Genomic DNA, 21,924 nt, shown 5'->3' with positions numbered 1-21,924 from the left:
ACAACTTTTTTCAATATTCATTGGATTTAATCAATCATGCTGTTTCTTATGTTTGCTACAAGACATGCAAAATGCAAGAGTGGCCATATAATCATTTTCCAGTATTTATTCCTCTAGAAACAAGGAAGAATAACTTCATCTACTACATCTGCAGTGTACAAATAAACTGCAAACAGTATACTTCATTACAGCTGAGATTAACAACAACAACAGGCATGCCTTTTGGTTATTTCAAATATAATCACTGAGGCAAGTGTCAGGGTGATACAGCTTGTAAAGATTAATCTTCCCTGACCTCTAACATTACTACAGCACATCACTTGTCAACATACAGATCAAGGACGAGATAAGAGCAAACTCTTCATATACACTGAACAACTGGAGATAAACAGACAACTCAGAAGAGTCATAACTAAGTTTAGATTAAGCTTAAGTAAATAACATGTACACACAGACTGAACAACAAGGTCATTGGTCCTTCGGGCTTTGGAAGAAATTTCCCCTACAACCATGTTACTATTTAACTGAATAAATTTACTTGAAGTTTGATGGTTCTTAAATCAGAGCTTGAAAAATCTGTACGAAGTACTGCCAGTCCAGGCTACTGCACTAAAGCAATCAGAGATCTAATTAGCATGACAAATTTTATCTTCTTCCTCTTACCTACACTTATATTTTATTTTTTTGGCAACTCCAGAGAACATGATACTCTGAACCAGACTTCTATTCTCTTATGAAAAACAGCTCACCTACACATAACCAACCCAGTACATAAACAAAACTTACAAGGAAAAACATGCAGCAAAGTCTATTCTATTTTAAGGACTGTATTTAATGCCATGGCCATTAATTGTTTTGATACTAGGAATTTGTTCTGTGGTTATCCAGTCGACAACTTTCAGGAAGTAGTGACAATTATTATTGGTGTAGACAACAAAACAAACCACACTGTGGCCAGCTGATGGTATAGGAGGTTGGTAAGATGTCATAGAGGCAAAATTCAGACTGTTAGAGCAGGTGAAAAGTTTTTCATTGCTGGATGGGAAGAGTTAGGCTGGGTGTGGCTCACTTACAAATATGGATATTTAGCCCACCTCCAATCTTGTTTCTTTTATATTTTAAGAAATTGTTATACATACATATGTGTATTCATACCCCAATATGCCCCTATTGCACTGTTTCCTTGGAAACCTAAACAAACATTTGCCATTGCTCCAGGTCACATCAACCACAACAGTGTTAACCAGATATTGTACACTGCCTGGTGTTGAGTAAAGTTATTGTGTTTTCTAAACAAAAGTTGTAGACCTCAAATCTAATTAGTACTACAGTTTTCTCCGTGCACAAATTTCACAGATTTCCTTGAAGAATTTTATTTAGCTCAAAAATAAGATAAATGTCAAAAAAAACCTCATCAATGGCAAAATAGTTTTAACTTGAGAGATAAGCTGCCTGGATTTGAAGTACTTGCTCATGCAATGTGAGAAAGGTATTAGAGCTCTGTATTTCACAGCATTCATTGTTAGAAAACAAAGAGTCATCTTTTTATATCCAAAAGCATCAAGAAAATCTCTCAGTGAACACACTTAAAACATGGTTTACTCATTTTACCTATAGTTTAAATACATCTTTGGAATATAAATGGTGTGGATCCTCCAACTCTTCAGAATAATGAAGAACATTGGATTAAAGACAGTAAAGTAACTTTAAAATGTTATATGGTGTAAACAGTCCAGTACAATAAGAAAGAGTGAAACTAAATGAGAATGGAAACAGAGCACAGGTGCACAGGAAGGAAGTCTGAAGAACTTCTGAAAACCAAGGTTTCAAGTTAACAATCTTGTCACCAAGGATCCAGCTGCCAAATGAAAAGGGAATGAAAAGAAGGTGATTCCCTGTTAAGTGTCCTGATTGCTCTCTCAAAGCTCCACTAATTTTCCAGGGTAACTAGGCCCCCCTGCATTAAGGGCCTAAAATCAGAAGATACATACTGTTCCTGAGGTGTGATACCCAAGCTATGGGATGGGTTGCTTGAATTCCCACTGATTTGCTACATTCAGGATCTTGTGATGGGCAAGAGGAACACACCGTATATGAAAAGCCAGAAGCTTATTTTTAGTCCTAATGAAAGTTTTAACGGTCTAATCAAAGAGTTATTATTAGTCCATTTACAATGATACTAACACACTCCAAACAAAATACTGTTAAAATGACATATATACGCACAATCTTTCAAGTATCTACCCCTTGCTCACCCTTCCACTATCCCTCTGGGGTCTTAAGGTCAATGGTTTCAACCTGGGAAGGTGGGATATGGTGACTGAGTTATCAGCACCCCAAGCCCTTTGCCATGAGGAGTGGGATGTTGCCTGTTTCTTCCTGCTCTCTCTCTCGGCTTCTCTTGCAGTAATTTTATGTTTGTTAATGTGCTTTACACCTTGTTATTTCTTCACTGGTCTGCAAGTCTGCATTACATCTTCATTCATCGTATATGATGTGTTTTATACATTCCACATATCTGTTCTTTATTCTCTTTGTTTCCGCTAAACCTGGTTTTATTCTGCTCTCAAGGTCACACTATTTGATGACCAGTAATTGGCTACTGGTGAGCTGTTCATAGGTCTGGGGCCTCTAGTATCATTCCATGCCAGTACTTTCAAAACCTCAGTTATGGTCATGTCTTTACTCTTATGTTCCATTTTAGTTTAGGGTTATGGATAGCTAACTCTGCACAGAGTAATTACGTGTTATAACTATCTATTAAATACAAAACATATATACCAAAGTGGGTTACACCACACAATTATACAAAGCTAAGCAAGACCTAAAATAAAGTAGATATAATTTATTATTTTGTGATTAGATAAATGCTTTTACAAGTCAGAACAAATCTCCAGGCAGGCTAAGACAAGTCTGGCCAGCCAGTGCCAGACAGGTTAATGAGGACTGTGTTGTCAGCTAAACACGAAGCCTGTGGCCAATTACAACCCACAGCAATCCCGTATTTATGGGTCTATAAAAACACAGTACACTTGCCAACGAAACTAGACACCCATCATGACTGAGGAACCATGCATCTGAAATAAAAGTCATGGGGAAGAGGTACTTTAAAAAGATTGAATAATTTATGTTTTACAAGGGACTGAAGTTTCTATCCTTATTATAAATCAAGTTACCTGACTATCAGTTAAAGTTAACTAACATCATTTAAAACATACTGGCACGTCACAGAGCAATTCAGATGCTCAGAAGGTCGCACGTTCGACTGAAGTGAAGAGGGACTCCCTCAGACATATTGCAAAACAAAGTGCAATGAAGAGAAACTGCCTAGTTAAAAGACACCACCTTCCTCACCAAAACGTAACCAGAATTTTGCATACCATAATGGCCAGAAAGTCATTGAACTCAATTTACAAGTGATTAAAGCTATCTCTATGGAGAAGAAATGAAGGGGTGGAGGGGAAAGTTTACTGCTCCTCGAAAGGAAGGCTTAATCACCACACAGTAATGAGACTGGATCAAGGTGGAGCAGGCTTCCAAAGAATTTCGTAAGCAGCCAGTCCGGGAGAGATGGAGAAGATGCTCAAGGAAAAGGAATGCAATCAAAAGAATGCACAGATATTATTTTTGTATACGGAGATAGAAAGTTAGTTCATTAACATTTCTCCTATGGAAACATGAATACTCTTTTCTGTCATATAACAAAGGTAATATCCTTTAGTTTTAATTTATTCCAGTCTGATGATATATGTCAACATCAGTTCTTTCTCATCTCATTTCATGCACTAGCCAATAAAATTATCAGCTTTAGAAAAAAATAGAGCATTCCTGATGGAACAGCTGTGCACAGACAAAGCCAAATAGAAAACTGCAACATGCCACCACACACTGCATCTGACTGTGGTTGATATGATTATTACACCACCTATCAGACCTAGAATCTATCCAAAACTTCATAACTATAAATTTTCCATTTCTAGAACATTAGGAACTAAAATGTAACAACGAAAATGATTCTCCAGTCTCTGAAGGACTGGCCCATTTTCTTTAATTAGGTACACAGTGTAGCTTTGTCCCCTCAGAAAAAATATCAATTACCTCCCTAGTGGTAATTAAAACCTCTTGTGTTAGCTATTATTCTTTATTTACTCCAGTTTTGAAAATATTACTACTAAGCTCTGTGTGGTACTGCAAACAGATCTGCTTTTATTTCTTTTGCAAGCACATGAAATTTCTCACAATTAACTTGTGCCATATTTCACCACAGATTATTTTTATAATGCAGATGAAAGAATACAGAAAATTGACAAGTTGCTGAATAAGCATTCCAGATTTTTGTTAGATCTGTCATTTTACCTTACAACAGCTTTTATACTGCATTATTGATTTCTGCATTTAGTTATGACAAAAGGCAACCGTTCATTACGCTTACAGACCACTTATTTGCATTTGAGCTTCTGCGGGGAGGGGAAAACATTTACATTCAGCTTCTATCTACTGGCAGCAGAGAATCCCAGATCATATTAAGAAGAAAATGCCTAGCAGGTGCTAAGGAAGCTGATAGAAAAAAAAACCTCAGACAAAATGCTACTCAGCACTGTTTGTATTTTAAGAAAGGTAATAAAATAAGGCACCTGTCCAAATAAAGATGCCTAAGGGTGTCAAAAGTATTCTGAAGGCATACAGGTGTTCCCATTTCTGGTATTGTTTAAAGGGTCCAAATTAGCACTGCAAAAATAAAACCAGTTGTTATTGGCAAATCAAATGATTTATTGTTTTAATGTGATCTGGGAAAAGAAAGTCATATAAATCTCGTGCAATTTGGCCACAGCGAAATCTAAGCAGTAAATCTCAAAATTACAGTCTGGGAACAAAGACAAAATAAAGGAGAGGTAGATTCAATCCTCGCCGGCCTTGTTAAAGACTTGATTGTGATTACTTTGTATTATCAAAGGAAACTCCAAACTCTCTTTTCCTCAGTTTTAAATTCTGGGGTTTAACTCAGTAAAAAAGAATGCAAGAAAAACAGCCTTTGCAAAATTTTGACAACTTTCTTGGAGCTCACGAATTAAATGAGCTCTTGTACCTAAGGCTTTTGTCAGAAATGCCCTCAAGTGTGGAAAGTCAGGGTTTTTTTTTTTTTCTTCCTCACATGGAAAATAAACAGTTAAATGGAAATGGCATTGTATTATCACAAGAAAACTGGCTTGGAATTTCTTTACGGAAAGATGGTAAAGCCTCAGTTATTTCTTGCCAGAATCACCATAGGATGAAGGTTAAAGGACCAGAAGGCTAAACGACTATTATAAGCATCTAGTCTAACCTGCTTATACAGACAGTAAAGATCTCGGCAGTAATTTCTCCAATTCTTACCTTGGTAAGCCCATCGATGCCCTCTTCTACTAACAATATGCACAGCATGTCAATATCCATTTCCACACTACATTGTTATGTGGCAAAGGTGAATCATCTTGCCCAAAAATTTTTAAAATCTCTTTTTACATACTGTTTCGTTAACTAAAAAAATACACAGTTTTACAATTATAAGTGTTTTACATTGCTTCTAGTGCAAATAACAGACAAATAGTTCCAGGGAAACACCTGTTTTTTTCTCCTTCATAAAGTGCAGTTCTGCCATGCAAACAGCTTTCACACCATTGTATTAGAAATTTAGCTACTTGCGTTCCAGTTATGTGTCTTATTTCAAATAAACAAACAGTCAACATTTAACTGGGACCTAAAGAAAGTGTTAAAAAACAGATCCCCACCAATATAAAAGCCCAGGTAGCATTTGCTATGAATTTGTAAATATAACCCTTGAAGAAGCTAAAATCATGCATATATGTTCTACAATTTATCATTTGAAGTAGCCTTAAGACATTTTATTCCTTCAGTAGATAAAGTAAAGGAAGTCAACAACACTATTGAATAGTAACAAGCAGAATGGATTTTTGCAAAAGGCTTATAAAAACCTCACTGCTAAGACATAACCCAACTCCAGGACAGAAATATGAGCCAGCTATTCGCATTATGTAGCCTTAGCTAGAAATTACCGGGCTTAAATTGGGTGCCATTTCAATCACATGCAGCAATAGTGTGGCCAGCAGGAGCAGGGAGGTGGTTGTTCCCCTGTACTGGGCACTGGTGAGGCCGCACCTCGAGTCCTGTGTTCGGTTTTGGGCCCCTCGCTACAAGACAGACCTGGAGGTGCTGGAGTGTGTCCAAAAAAGAGCAACGAAGCTGGTGAAGGGTCTAGAGCACAAGTCTTATGAGGAGCGGCTGAGGGAGCTGGGGTTGTTTAGTCTGGAGAAAAGGAGGCTGAGGGGAGACCTTATCGCTCTCTACAACTACCTGAAAGAAGGTTGTAGCGAGGTGGGTGCTGGTCTCTTCTGTCAAGTAACTAGTGATAGGACGAGAGGAAATGGCCCCAAGTTGTGCCAGCGGAGGTTTAGATTGGATATTAGGAAAAATTTCTTTACTGAAAGGGTTATCAAGCACTGGAACAGGCTGCCCAGGGAAGTGGTTGAGTCACCATCCCTGGAAGGATATTTAGAAGACATGTAGATGTGGTGCTTAGGGACACAGTTTAGTGGTGGATTTGGCAGTGGTAGGTTTATGGTTGGACTCGATCTTAAAGGTCTTTTCCAACCTAAATGATTGTGTGATTCTATAATCGCAGTACTGGGATGAACAGCAAGTCATAACTTCTACTGGATAGAAGATGGCCCTGACAGTATCACAACGGCCCATTTTTCATTCTTCTCTAAAAACAAGTCTTTTAGCAACACCCAAGAGCACAGTATGAATTTAACTTTATTAGAGCCCTCATCTCCAGCACAGTCTACAAGTCATGCCATAAGAAGGACACTTACAGATAACTATGCCAAAAATCTACCTTGAACTTGATTTTTGAAGTCCTTATGGTAAAACCAGAACTTTCACAGACAACAACACAAGCTTGAACTGCTGTAAAAATGTACAAAATTACAACTGACTCGTCTATAAATCTGCCACCTTTAAGGACTAACATCTTTTCCTAAAACTACCATAATTAATATTACATGCTAGATTAGGCTACAAATTTCAAAGATTTGGTTACTCCTGAATTTGGGAAAAAGGTTTTACATTAGATTGCTGAACAATATCATCCACCCTGTAAAAAGCACTTGAAAAAGTAAACTTCCACAAATCCTTGTCTAAAAATCTGCTCTAAAACTGGCTTTCTTATACATCGAAGTTGTCATTCAGTGCCAAATGATCTTGAACAATTTATGTGCAAAATTCTCTATTTATTTAATCTTTCAGCTTTAGCATTTGTTGAGAACAAAAAGGAATGCCTTAATTCATTGTGTACTTAGTGAAGCAGATATGAGCACCGTTCTTATTTTAAATGTATTTCAAATAGCAGCCTTCGGTGACAACTAATTCTTAAACTCATCAAAATGGAATACACATAATCTCCTTGTCACAAAAAGTAACAAAGATTAAAACTGACAGATTAATAAATTGTCATAGAACTAGAGTAATTAAACAAATGCACTTGCTGTTTAAATGTTAGTGATGTGTAGATACAAAATAATTTCAGAGCACCGCTGACATCTGTGAACCCTGCTGAGAAAAGACAAACACCAGAGAACTTCTCTGTGATTAATCACATGCCCAGGAGTTACCTAAAAGTTAGGTACTTCATTCTGTTCTATCTTCTCTGTCCAGTACATGTTACCACTCCTGCTCTCATCTCTCCTCATTTTCTACTGGCCATTGCTCTACTCTGTTCTCCACTGTGAGCCTATGCCTCCTTTTTGTGGCTAATAACTATAGCTGCTCCCAGCAAGGAATGCACATTTTTTTTCCCAGCTGACATTTCTCACGCTGATTCACAGGAAGAAGCTCTCCTTGCAACAACTCTGAGTGGGGTAACGCTGTGAACTGCCAGGGTAGTGTCATGCAAACATAGTCACACTACTTCTTGTATCTAGAAAATACTGTAAGTTACCACAGCTCTGTTCCTAGAAATGCTGCGCTCTGTAAACTTATACTAAACTACCAATTCCCTGCTGTATTTGATCTCTTGTAGCTTTTCATCATAAAAAGCGTGGAAAAATGATGCTCCTCAGTTATCTCACTTCACGGGGCCTCTGCAGTTTCTCCACTGCAAGGTAAACAGTGACTCTAACAGACTTCCCCCTCCGAATCAAGGAATTAGTAACCCAAAGCTTACTTTTTGTGAAATAGGAGATGAAACAGACACAGTATATGGTTCTCCACCTGCTTTTTTTAATTTCTCAGTGTTTGACAGTAACCATGGAAAAAAGATATTATTAGTGCCAAGAGGCTGTTGAATGCAGGTAAATAGGCATGGGAAGACATATACTGCCCCAAAGCACATACCAGTGTTTCTACCCCACTGCCTCCATTGCCATACATGTCTCAGAATTTGCGTTTTGTCAGATGAGTTCATGCGCTGCGCTGGTCTACCTCATGCCTTCTCTGACTGAGTCTTATATGACGACTAAGCTAGACTGCAATTTAGTACCAACTGACATGTATGCTGGGGAAAAAAACAACACATATGAGGTAACAATAGTTCCCTAAAGCCAAGGATGTTTGCTTTATGAAACTTACTTTGGTCTGGTTGAATTAAAACGATAGCAGTGTAATGAAATTGGCCTGTGAACGAGCAACCTCAATAAACTTCAAAAAAGTTAGATCCCACTTCAAAGTTGGTTCCTTTTCGAACTGATGTTGGACCACAAACTCCTAAGGACCCTTCCAACCCAACTTACTGTATGATTTGATTAATAACTTCCCCCCCCTAAGATGACAGTTCATCCTTCCTCATGATGGGATTCTTGGCAAACATCTGTCAACAATACGGGCTTAGAGTCCTCCATGCTTCAGTCACGGCATTATGCAGTTGCCCATTTATTGACCAGTCTCCTTTTTTTAGGCAGCATCAGCTTGGATGACCCTCTGCCTGCAGATTTTTGGACAGGTATGTGGAAACAAGTTTGAATTTATTACAGACAGTAAACTATTCATTTGAAAAACCTACTTGTGCATCTTTCTCTTTTAAAGAAAGAAATTAACAGTTTGTGGCTGACAGACTTAAGACAATCTTTTACAAATCAAACCACAACCTGGATTTGTCTTAAAAACAGCCTCCCAATTCAGGTCTTGCCTCCACCATGTTTAAAAATTCATGTTCTTGCCAACTACTAGATACACTATAGTAATTTCTGATTTTATTCTTTTTATGACCTAAACTGTATGCAAGAGGATATGATTTATGTAGGCTTTTCAAGAGCTGCATTTTTATTCCCTATGCAACTACTAAAAAATTAACACTGCCACCATATTAAAAAAAAAGGGGAAGAAAAAAAAAAAAAAGGAAGAAATCCTGTTCGAGCCAAGAGTGGCAAAAGAAATGTCACCATTTTGAATGTGTTTCCTCTAAAGCTTAAGGCCCTCCCATCAATTAATGTTAATGTATAATTAAGTGTTTCCAGTGGAATTGCAATGTAAGTTTGGCATTGCTACCACACTGCATTCAGTAAACGTGCAATTAGGTTACATCACTTTTGTCTAGTTCATCAGAGCATTCCAAGATAATGGCACAGGAAAAGACCTTCCCACTACATTTGTTATTTTCGGGGAATCCACATGAGAGTCCAAAGCTACAAAGCAGCTAGATATGTTTATAAGTTCTTACACCAGTAATTTAATCTCTACAGGATTTGAAAGGATTTTCACCTCCTTTGCTGTAACAACTGAAAAGCATGTGTATCCTTGTCTCAGCTTTCAAGAATTACTGCATCAGGCACATGCAGCTTTTCAAGACTTGTTATAAGGAAATCTAAATCGGCATTTACACAGGAGATTACACATGAGAATGTTAGGAACCTGAATTAAAAAGAGGAGCAAAAAGGAATGTCTTGCATCCCCATAAGACTAAGCTATCCAGTCTTTCTTCTCAAAGGAGAGAAAGTGAAGAAAGAGGAAGTTGTAGAGCATTTTTCATCAATTTTTGAATATGCTTTTTCTAAGATAACTCATTGCAGAGAATATTGACATGTAACACGAGACCAAGGTTTAAATCTCTCCTCTATAGGATTTGCTAAGAGGACATGAATACAGATCACACTTAAGAACACCATGCACTACTCTGCAGGCTTTAGAGCCACTTTCACTTTCCCTATGGTATAATGAATATTATCTGATTGTATACAAAGTTGAATAGTTGCTGCAGGGAAGTCTGAGAAGCCAAGTGATTAGCGTGCTCCTCTGGGTCATGCGAGACAGACTGAAAATCCTTTTCAAATCCGCCTCTGAAACAAGACATTTTCTGTCTTTGAAGAATGTCTCAAACACTGGAGTAAATAATTTCTACTGTAAAACCAGTGAGTGTTTATACATTCCCTGACATAGCACGGGCACGAGAGTCACAGCAATCATCTCCAGCATTTTTTTAAAGCCTACTGCCTAAGCAGCTAAATCTAGCTCACCCGTATACTGACAGTGCAAGTGTCCTGTGTGCATCCAACCACCCACCTGTTCTCAACTTCAAACAGTGGTGGAAATGAAAGTTACCTCAGCTTTAGGTACCTACAGGAAGATCTCCTGCCTAAGGAGGTACTTTGAAGATGCTGATGGCATTTACAGTAAGAATCATCACTGTTTAACTGTGTAGCTTGCTCACAGTCCTAGGTGGGTAATTTTTGTGGACAAGAACCCTCTACCTTCAGAGCCCAAAGGACTGCTCCAATCACCAGACATAAAGCACTGCTCCAATTACTAGACATTCCTTCCATCGTCACGTGCTGTATTAAAAAAAATATGTTTTAACTTTTGAAAGTCTAAAGAACTAGGGAAAAAAGAAAAGAAGTAGTGGTATAAGCAAGAATATAACGTCACAACAGGATAAATTCTTACTAAAAATCAGAAGAAAAAAAGAAAACCGTGATGCTGCATAAGTATGTACAACTGGAGTACCATTCTCTGATTTTTATTTATTTATTTTTGGTATAGAACCATATTTAGTGACAACCAGATTTGGCCTCGTTCTCTTGCCCCTTGTCCTAAAACGCACTTCAAACCATTTTAAAAATCAACAGGTTCACTCATGGCACAGTAATTCTGTGGGCAAATGAAGCAGCTATTATATGATCAATAACAGTTTACAAGGCACTTTGTGCATTAGGGCCTGCTTTATTAAAGAGAAAAGCAGCCCACATCCAATACTATTTGTTTATTGCAGTCCCAAGAAAGGTCCAGAGCGTAGTTTCACAGTCACACCCAAAGAATAAGATCTGCAACTACGACCCACATTGCAAACCGTTCAAAGAGATTTTGACATTTGACAGAAGCCCAGGCTTTGATATGAAAACAATGACTTTGGCTAGGCTTCACTATCTAAAATATATCATAAGGCAATAAGCAATGATTTTATATGGTTTGAGAGAATCCAGTAACTGTCTTCTGTATCTGTAGAATGCATTTCACTGATCTCTGGTCCTACAGATACAGAAATAGAAATGTGTTATTTTCCTTGTAAGACTGATGTAATTAGGTGCGATGTCTATGCAGGAATATTCATTTTTCCACAGGTTTTTGCATTATAAAACAAAGACACTAGCTTCTAATTCTAAGAAAAAATATTATAGGAAAAATCGTTTTTATAGCCAGCTCCACTCCAGATATTACTGAAACCTAGTTTGTTTAATAATTACAAAATCATCTAGATCTAATAGTACTTATTCTACAAATACTACAAACTCAACATAAGAAACAACAATGCTACTAAATGCAGCAAGGGCTGTACAATTTGCCCTTTGCATTAACGGTTTGGTCTCCTACACTAGGCAATGAGGTGTTTTCCAGTAAGCTGATACCTGACACCAGCTGCAAATACTAGTGGTGAACAGTAATTTGATCCACTACCTGCTACTCTAGTTTCTGTTAGGCTGGAAATTCATGCGGAAAACACATTCCAGTTCCCACTCCAGCAAATGACGCTAAATTATCCATAAGACTGAGTCCTTCCATTCCTGCATCCACTGAGAAGAGGAAAGGGGATGAACATCTGTCCCCTGCTCCTTTCTGGGATGTATTAAGTGACGGTCATTTGCCTTTATTTGATCTTTTTTAGACACAAGCTGAGAATCAAATGCAAGAGGATTCTGTACTTAAGAACTGTCATGAGTTGAAGTAGAAAAAGTACTTTTTTGGGGAGTAGAGGTTTGAATGCTAAATACAAATGCTATGGTCTGGCAATATGGTTTTTACATGCAAGACACTGAAAGTACGTTTTAAGTTCCTTTTTAGTTTTCCCCAGAAAGCTGGAAGAATTTTTTTTCTCCTGAAGAATATTATGAACTATCCAATAAACTATTTCAGCACTAGGAGAAAACAATTTGTGGAAACTAAAGACTTTGTGTGAGAATCTCCTGAGCTGAAAGAAACTATAAGGACAGAATCTGAAGAGGGAACAAACCTAGAGGATAGACAACAGCCTGAAGCATCTTTGCTGTTGTTTGTTTACTGTGTTTCCTTTCTTAAGTCTTTTTAACATGATTTGAAAAGAGCAAGTGCAATATAAACCAAAAATTCAAGTTTCTCTACGTTTGGCTTATACCTATAACAGTTCCTAAGGGAGAGAAAAGACCTGTGTTTCCTGTAATGCAAGATTTTCTCCTTTTTTGACAACTATGAGGTGGCAGACAAGGCTAATGACGCTTCAGAACCTGCCATTCAATACTATTGCAGAAAAAGACAGCAAAGAAATAAAAAGTAGTGTAACAACAATATTTTCCATGAGGTGTCAGCAGAAGTATCTGAACATATTGCTAAAGCCTTGCAAGTGCTTTTTCAGGCTGCTAAACAATCACAGAGGAACAAATTTCACATGTGTGATGTAAATAACCTTTCATAGTTTATCTTTCAGTTGCTCAGTGCTCAAAGTGGCATTACTGCTCACTTCCTCTTTCCCTCTCCAACCTTCACATGCACGACTGGAATTCTGTGCTGATCTTCTCTTTGCCTCCCTCCCCTTGACAGCTCTTTTCAAAATGTTACTGATCTTCAGTTTGCTAGCTTTAGTTTCCAGCCCCCTGTAACCTGGAAAAAAAATTCATGTCCCACGTGTCTTTTATGTTGAATATTCATGTAATTAAGAGTATTCAAATTTATCCAATGTCTCCAAGGACAACTGGATATTTAACTGTGAACTCTTATTTCATGAGAACGAAATAGGATAAACGATGTATCACAGAGTAAGCAGGTATTGCGTGGACAGTCAGAATGACCAAGAGAAAGTTTTGTTTTTCATGAACATGATTAACATATTTAAGAAGCCCAACATTATACTTACTAAGTAATGTGCTTTTGTATTTTCACTACATGATTTTTTTATTTATTGTCCAATAAGACGCATGATATTCTAAACCTTAAATATATGTGTATATGTGGCTAGAATCTATATGAGAAAATAATAGGATTAGAAATGATTAAATATGTAACTTCAGTCTTGATAAATAACATGAGCTTTTATGTGCTTCTTGGTTATCCACTAAAGATTGTTGAACATACATTTTCAAGATTATCATTACACTTGAAATCAAGTTAAAGCAGCATGAAATCTACCACTTGAAAGGGATTACAATAACAGTATAACCTGGAAAATGAGTTTGTATAAGATTCTTCTATAGTCATATTTCAAATATTTAACATTTCACAGGGACAAAACAATATTTTGAATACAAGGACAATAGACTCATAAGCTTACATTTCAGGTTTCATTTCAAGTTTGACTGTGTGTGTCCCTGGATGACAGCATTCAGAAAAAGTTACCAAGTTGGTATTAAAAAACACAAACAAACAAAAAGCAAATTCAGCATCTCCTATGGGTCAAACCACAATCTCACAATAACAAAGGTCAGTTGTCTCCCATTTTTTAAGTCTCACACCCACATTTATTTTGATGACAGAGTAACATATAGCTGACTGTGAAGTACTATTGGCAAGTTCTTAAGTACCAACTCTGCATCTTGGCTCAGCTGAAATGCGGAGCTAACAGTAGGAATGCAGATTGCACTGGTAGCTCCCAGTTCATTTTTTTCTGAATTTTAATACACAATGGCAATGGCAAATTTCATATTCCTGATGAAAATGTGAAGCAGAAATGTCAAGCAACACGGATCAATAATTTGAGCAGCCCCACATGTGAACAGAACTCCATGGCAAACTGTAGCTCCTCAGCACAGAATAAAAGTTTATATTACTTGGTTCCTAGAAGAAAATTCAGACTTTTTTTTTTTCTTAAATGTGCACATGAATGGCAATATCATACATTTTCATCTAATATGAGCATTTTTCTCTATGTGAAAGAATTCTTTCATAGACCTTAGTCCTTCTAAAACAAAACCACTTCATTTGCAAACTAAGAAAACCCTAAGAATGCAAATAGAAATGTGGCAACTTACTCACCCGCATTGGAGCCTGTCAAGTTGTAACGTGCATTCAGCTTTTTAATGATATTTTCATGGATCTGATACCAGTCACTCTCTGTGTTGCACCTAGAAAAATGATAACTTTCTTAACTCTGAAATAGGAACACATGTTTTTCAGACTGGCTTCACCACGTATCTCTAAACAAATCCTGGTTTGTTCACGAAACTAATAATACAATAGGAGCTAATAAAGTCCCATGAAACTGCCCATCTCAATGGAAAGGGTGAGAGTGCTCTTACCATTTGAGAAAGGCACCATGGAAATACCTGCTTCGTGTGGCAAAGGGTGGGAGAAAGATATAAGCAATTATGCTCAGGAACTCATCCGTGACCAAGTTCATCATCAGTATAGATCTATCCTTCAGCACTAAACCACACAGAAATCTATCTTGTGACACTCAAGAAGAGACACATGACTCAGAGCCAGTCTTAGAAGACAGAAAAATCTGTGCTGTATGCTTCAAAGTTATTTAAAACAGGATGTGATCTTCAGGAGGCAGTCAGTGAAAGAACAAATTACATTTCAGTATACATTTAGAAAACAGCTGCTTTTCCATAAGGAAAAACTGACCATGTTCTAATGATCACTTTCCAAGGTTTAGACTGGAGTTAGTCTTAGCATCAAATCTGATTTTGACCAACATTTCTTCTTCCATCACTTTTGTTATTTTAAAACAAACAGGCAAGATTAAAAAAAAACCAAAACAGAATAGGCAGACAAATCTAACAATTTGTTAACCAACAGCAAACACTTATTTAACATCCTGGGAGTCTAAATAAGAGCCAGCCCACATGTCCACTGTCACACTAAATTGCTTTTCTGCAGCACTGGTTCCAGCATCTCTAATTCAGCACAGAGGGATACAGAGGTGAGGAGAAAGGCTGCCTGAAAGACTTCCATGCCTTCAAGATTTGAGTGCTAATTTCCTCATGTGCAGGATAGTATGTGTCTCAGGTTTATGTACTTAGAATAGACCATTTATGTACTTAGAATAGACCACTCAACAAAACGGTTCCTACTGTCATGTCCAAGATCAGCAGGAAATTACATGCACTGTGTTGCTACAACAAGAAAATTGACCTTTCTTCCAATTACTATCAGCCAAAATCCACTATTTAATCAACCACTCATTTTAAAAATCTATTTTTGATTTTTCATTCTCCAGCACTAACTGCCATTTACACTTTTGTTATTCCCGTCATACAATTGCTTCATTTCACAAAAAGATACTCTGCCTGCTTTTTTTGTAGTTATGAAGTACTTCCACTAGCTGCCTAGGCAGCACAAGGCGTTTAAACAAGTCCTAAAAGCACTTCACGTTGCCATAAAAAGAGAGCTCCAGAAGCTCTTACAAGGATGTGAAAAATGCTGAAACATACACAACAATCTAAAAGGATGTAACCTTTATCTTTAATATTATCCCACTTTACGAACACATCTGTAGAACTAGCCAAAATTTCCAAATTGTGACCAAAAAAAAAAAAAAGAAAAAAAATTAGCTACTACACTTTTTTGGAACAGAAAGGAGCTACAGCTATTTACTTGCACTGCATTTACCACCACTGCTTCTGATGCAAACTGACTCAAAGATACTTCTAAAAATTAAAAAAAAAAAAGCATTCCTTACATGTATACTTTTAAGACGAGGTCATCCTTTGAATCTCCTGCCAGCAAATCTGCAATACTGAGGACTGCACAGCCAAAGGGCCGTCTATATTGTACGTTGCAGGCATTTTTCTTTTCTCCAGCTCCCATTCGTCCTGCCAAACAAAATACATATTTGATGCATTATCCATGGAACTGTCTCTCTTAAAACCACAGAAGGGAGGCAGAGAGCAATCCAGCTCCGTATGGTGACAGATCTGAGTAGACGATGCCAAGTGTCCTCATTGCGAATCCGGTCCATCTTCATACTGCATTAGGATAACAAATGGTACGGGAAGTCCACTAAATATGTGGTGATCTTGAAAGGTCTCAGACCAGAGGTACTGCTCATCCTCTCATGACCTCCACTCAACAAACAATGTTTTCTGATACCCAGTGACAGCACACTCGTGACACCACCCAATTAAAATTTAGAGTTTAGACATGACAGTGTTCAACATTTGCTGTCCAGTAAGAATTATTTTACTGTGGTTGTTGCTACCTGTGATTTTTATGAGGTGTTGCGATTGAGCCATTACAATTTAGTAATCAAATGTTGCTTCTGAATAGGCAACTGGCTAGCAAGGGGATAATCGACCTGCTGCAGAAAAATCAAGTAGACATGAAACATGGGGAGGAAAGATGACAAAGGGCAGAAGAACAATTTGTGATAAGGAAGGCGGCAGCCAAGGAAAAGAGATTTGAAGCAAAATATTTTTCCTAGCCTTTTCTATTTTTTTTAAATACAATTGATCAATCTTCTCACGGTGTTCCTGGCATTTGAAACTGCCCTCTTTCTAGCCATTTTATTGAATTGTGCACTGGCAGCTATGTATCTTTCCCACCAAGTCTTAATTTCTGACAAGAAAAGCCTATGGTTGCAGTCGCTGCAGGGCAATGCCTCCTCCAAATATTCCTATGCATCACAGCAGCTAGAAGAGTAATTGTTCCTTTTCACACCATGCAGCATATAAATCTTATTTTAACTTTTTAATATTTCAGTGGTTCATTTATAAACTTGACTGAGAATATATTTGAAAACTATACAATAGGAAAAATTCTACTCCTTATACTTCTTTAAAGCATCTATTCTTACCAAATATACTTACATCAGAGTTTACCATACCTTTTCCAAATCCTTGCCAATAAAACCAAACCACAATATTTTGATATTCTGATGAAACACTAAACCAGCATGAAAATGCAAGGCAAAATTATTCCTCAAAGCTGTAAAATAGTGTTTACTTTGTAAGAAGTTGTTTCTGAACTCAGCACAAGTTAGAGCGACTATATTTCAAACCAAAATATCTTTCAAAAATAGGATGAGAAGTTATATTTGGTACTGCACTGATGCAACTACAGAGACAGTTTACAAAGAAAACAATATATCTAAGAGGTCAGAAGCAGACCTGAAGATTATTGTTTCACATCAGTACAGCCCAGAGGATAACTTCTTAAAATAAATACCCAACACAAACATACACTTCTCTTCTGCTTTGTTATAGACTTGATATCTGTCTATAGCATCAGGGATTAAAATTATTATGAGACTTTCTCCACTTCCTTCCCTCTCCCCCTTTTTAAAGGGGTCAGGGAGAAGACAAAATTCATCTGAACAATTTCAGATATACATCAGATATTATATACTAATTAAGTACATTGAATTTCAAGGCAAGTCTTTCTGTGAACAAAGGATGCTTGAAATTACTCTCTTTGGAACAAGAATGGACTCCCCAATGACAGCTCTGTCATCTTAACACAGTTCATATTTGACACTTTCATTTTGTTTTGTGATAGTAAGAAAATACCCTGCGTCTAAACTCAGTTAGCAGTACACTTGAAAAATAACACAAAACAATGCTGAGAAATCCGAAGCAATTCTTCCATCAAAAACCAGGCATTTTCTTTTCCAAAAATTTATTCAAAGACCTAGCTAATCTAACAAATCCCAAAGCTGACCCCAAGCAGTTTTCTTTTATTTACTGTCATATGTCTAACAAATGTAAGATTTCTACTCACAGATGATTATACCTACCTATTCGGATAATGTGCACAGTGATATAGATGTCCTTCCTGAGTTCACTGCTACCCAAATCCTGCACAAGATCAGAACCTCATTATTTCTGACTCCTGATTAAAATGTGACATTTAAAGAGATCTTTATGCACTGCTTTCACTGCCAGTGAAAGTGATAAATGAACAGTGAGTTCATTTGTACAGCATTAACAAATTATCCCTTTAACACTTTAAATTGGCGGTCATGCACGCAAAATGTCCTGAAATATCATGGGCTAGAATATGCTGTAATGCAGCAAAATCGGTGGGAGGACACAGGAGACTCGTTGTGTGCCTTGAACAGCAGCGATGCATTTTTGCATCCAATATTCTGAAAGTACAGTGTGTGCTGCACAAACAATGTTTTGGTTGTAAAAAGCACAAGGAAGAAAACTAACTGGTCTTTGTTGCAGGGAGAAAGACTAGTACGTATGCCCACGTGGAAGTTTAGATGAGTGTCCATGTATTGCCAGAAAATATTGAAGTTGGGAGTTCAGCAATACACTTCAACCAGCCTTTAGAGTTGATGTTCATAACAAAGTAAAAGCTTAGGCAGCAGTTCTGAGTCAACCACAGAATAACAGTTTAATCCAACTTCTATTTTCAATACCCAGCACAACAAAGACTGAGAATAGGAAGAACTCACCACAAAGAGAGAACAGTGTCTTTCAGGCTTTTCTGGACATTTTGGCAAACCATTTCTATTCAGTCTTAAAAAAAATCTTTCACTGTAAGAAAACAAATATGACAGATACGTTGAATAACACTACAACAAAGTAGATCTCATTTTCATCTTATTTCCAGATGCAACTTTCCTTCAAGATATAAAAGAATGAAATAATTTCTAAAAGTCTCAGCTGTATCAGTAAAAACAACAGAGAGACTAGTGAAAGGTGGTGATTTACTTAATCATCTAAAAAAATTACAAAAAAATCAATACAAAATAGAAGACTGATTGTCATTTGGAAGAATGATATTGTATATCCTAGTAAACAGAGAAACACAAGCAATAAAATCCATTTATCCTAGAACTGAAATTAGATGTGTAGTATGTTGGTATTGATTCTTGCTAAACAAACGTCAACATTGCCATGCTTGTACTCAACCAATATCCTTCTTCATAGAAAGGAAGATGATCCTAGGGGGCATTTTTCCTACTTAACTGTATCAAAATCTCTCACTAGAATACACTGATTTTAGCAGTTTTGTAAGAGTTTTAGAAGTTCCAGCAGGGCAAATTTCAATTTCGGAATTCTGTTTTGCAGTGTACTGTGGGGTGTTAAATGCTGCAGCTGATATAAGTACTATCACTAGTGAGGAGATGCAGAGAATTCTTATTTTGAAATAGAAATTACTTTTTGAAACATTCCTATTTGACAGTAGGTCCGTTACGGATAATCTCTGAGCAAACTTGGCAATTCATGCATGGGAAGTTTATGGGGGGAAAAAAAAAAAACAACCAAAAACCAACACTCCACCCAACTTTCCATGCTTTGGATAATTTTCTCCAAGATACAGACTCATAGGAAATGTAACAATCATATTTCTGCAGTGAGAGATGTGGAAGATGGGAAAAGCAAGGAAGTCAGAAGTGTTATATACGTTTCTCTTCACCCTCTCACCCCCAGCCGGCCAGACATTTCAGTCTGGATGCCCTGTAATGCTCAAATCAGAGACAAAAATTTCCAAAGTGCAGCTAGGTTTTTTCTCAGCTGTATCCACCTCTTCTGCTTATCCCAGAGGCTAAACATAGTTTACCACTGTTCTGTACCATCCACAGCTTTTCAAAATGCAACTGGAAAATCACTAGGAATATGTTGGATAAGATCCAACTCAATAGAGACTAATTAAATCTTTATTGCACCAGCGTTTGCCTTGTAGAAAACCTACATTGATCATCCACAGAATCAGTCATTCACATCGAAAGGGACCTCAAAAGGCCTCTAAGTCCAACCTCCTGCTCAAAGCAGGGTCAGCTATAAGGTCAGATTAGCTTGCTCAGGGCTTTAGCCAGTCGGGTCTTGAAAACCTTCAGTTATGGAGACCACACTGACATTCTGGAAAACCCATTCCAGTGTCTGTCAGTCCTCAATTTTTTCTTTATATCCAGGTGGACCTTCTCTTGTTTCAATTTATATCCCTTGCCTCTCATTATCCCACCATGCACCACTGATGTTATTGATCTTGTAGGTACAGGCAAGTGACTTAGCTCCCCTCGAAACCGCTTCTTCTCCAGCCTGAACAAGCCCCACTGCCTCAGCCTGACCTCCCAGGGCAGGAGGTCCTGCCCAGAAACAAACATGAGGCCTTCTGCTGAACTCACTTCAGTTCTTTAATATCGGTCTTGTACTGGAGGACCCAAAACCGGCATGGTCTAAACCAATGCTGAGCAGGGATGATCGCTTCCCTTAAGCAACTGGCTATGTTCTTGTTGACACAGCCCAGGATGCTGTTACACTCAAGGGCACATTTCTTAAGAGCTGAGTCTGGAGAATGCTTTATTTTTTTTTATGTGCCAGCTATCCAGGCCAAACCTACAAACACTTAAACTTTTTCATTGTCATTATTTGAAAACATTTGTGCAATCCTCAGCTATGCAGCTTTTTTATCAGACAGCATAAAAGGCAGAACCTAAGAACAGTAGAGTTGAACTCAAATACCTCAAAGTGCATGAAAACGCTATTTTCTCAGAAACATTCATGTTTTATGGTACAGCCAACTTCCGCAGCTTGGGTCTCCATGGAAACTTTAAAATTCAGTTTTAAAGACTGTTTATGTGAGTATATTTTTACAGAGAAACAAGCTGGTATTTTGCTGTTGATTTAAAAATGGTTTTCAAAATAATTCTGCCCTTTTATTTAGATTTAGCTCATTTGCAATATTGGAAAATACAGTAAAAACAGTGCAGAGCTTTGTTTATAGGTCTCACACAAAGTTATTGTACATTGAACAAGAATTATTATTTAAATTGCTAAAGCTTTAGGACCGTATTATGTTGGGCACCATGCAAAACTGAATAAAAAGAAAAAAGTCTCTGTTCCAGCAGTAACAATACAGCTTCTGTGCACTGAAGCCTGCAGTGCATTGGTATGCATCAATACAAATTCGGCCAATACAAGGTGATTCTGAATTTCACCACCTTATCTTCTGTAGAACTATTTAAAAGTAATACGTACATACACACCACATTTCACTACATTTTTTGTCTTTAAAGCAACCACTAGACGTGTTGGTTTAGAGAAAAATACCACTCAACAAGAAACTGTCTTGCTGTGGATAAGCTATCTTCATAGTTTACCTATGAACTGGCAAATACTGAATTTAACTGGGAGTGTATTCTATATTTACGGAAGCTTACATTCTGCAGAAACAAAGGCACATCTTTTGAAAGCTTCCTACTCACTATCCACTACGATATGAAATTTTCAAGCTCTGCTTATACTCACAGACCATGACATTATGATTCACAACACAATTAAAAGCCAAGGACTTTTGTCATGCCACAAAGAAATGCACTGATTGCAACAGACACATAATGGTTATGCAGATCTAATTTCCTCATTTGAATTTGAAATTTTGACTGAAGTATAGGACCCAGTGGCGATGAAAAAGTAAACCAAAAACAACAAATAAATAAAAATAAAATCTTAATCCTTGTTCGGTGCTTTGATAATTTTTTTTTTTTTTTTTTTTTCTTGAAACATATCACAGCACCAG

General features: G+C 37.3%; 1 protein-coding gene across 4 annotated transcripts in view; it reads right to left on the bottom strand.

Annotated features, from left to right (window-relative positions):
* Positions 1-21,924, bottom strand: part of DOCK4 (dedicator of cytokinesis 4) — a 253,508-nt gene that overhangs the window by 111,536 nt on the left and 120,048 nt on the right. For all 4 annotated transcript variants that reach the window (XM_030013859.2, XM_030013862.2, XM_030013860.2 and 1 more), the window contains exons 9-12: positions 18,854-18,935; positions 18,188-18,248; positions 16,136-16,268; positions 14,485-14,573 (exon numbers count right to left, since the gene is read on the bottom strand). In XM_030013859.2, coding sequence (XP_029869719.1) covers positions 14,485-14,573; positions 16,136-16,268; positions 18,188-18,248; positions 18,854-18,935 — 365 coding nt within the window. The remainder of the gene's footprint in view (positions 1-14,484; positions 14,574-16,135; positions 16,269-18,187; positions 18,249-18,853; positions 18,936-21,924) is intronic.

Source organism: Aquila chrysaetos, chromosome 5 (assembly GCF_900496995.4).
Source record: "Aquila chrysaetos chrysaetos chromosome 5, bAquChr1.4, whole genome shotgun sequence".
Classification (NCBI taxonomy): domain Eukaryota; kingdom Metazoa; phylum Chordata; class Aves; order Accipitriformes; family Accipitridae; genus Aquila; species Aquila chrysaetos.
The sequence above is the reverse complement of the archived record's forward strand: the minus strand, read 5'-3'. Positions and strand labels throughout refer to the sequence as shown.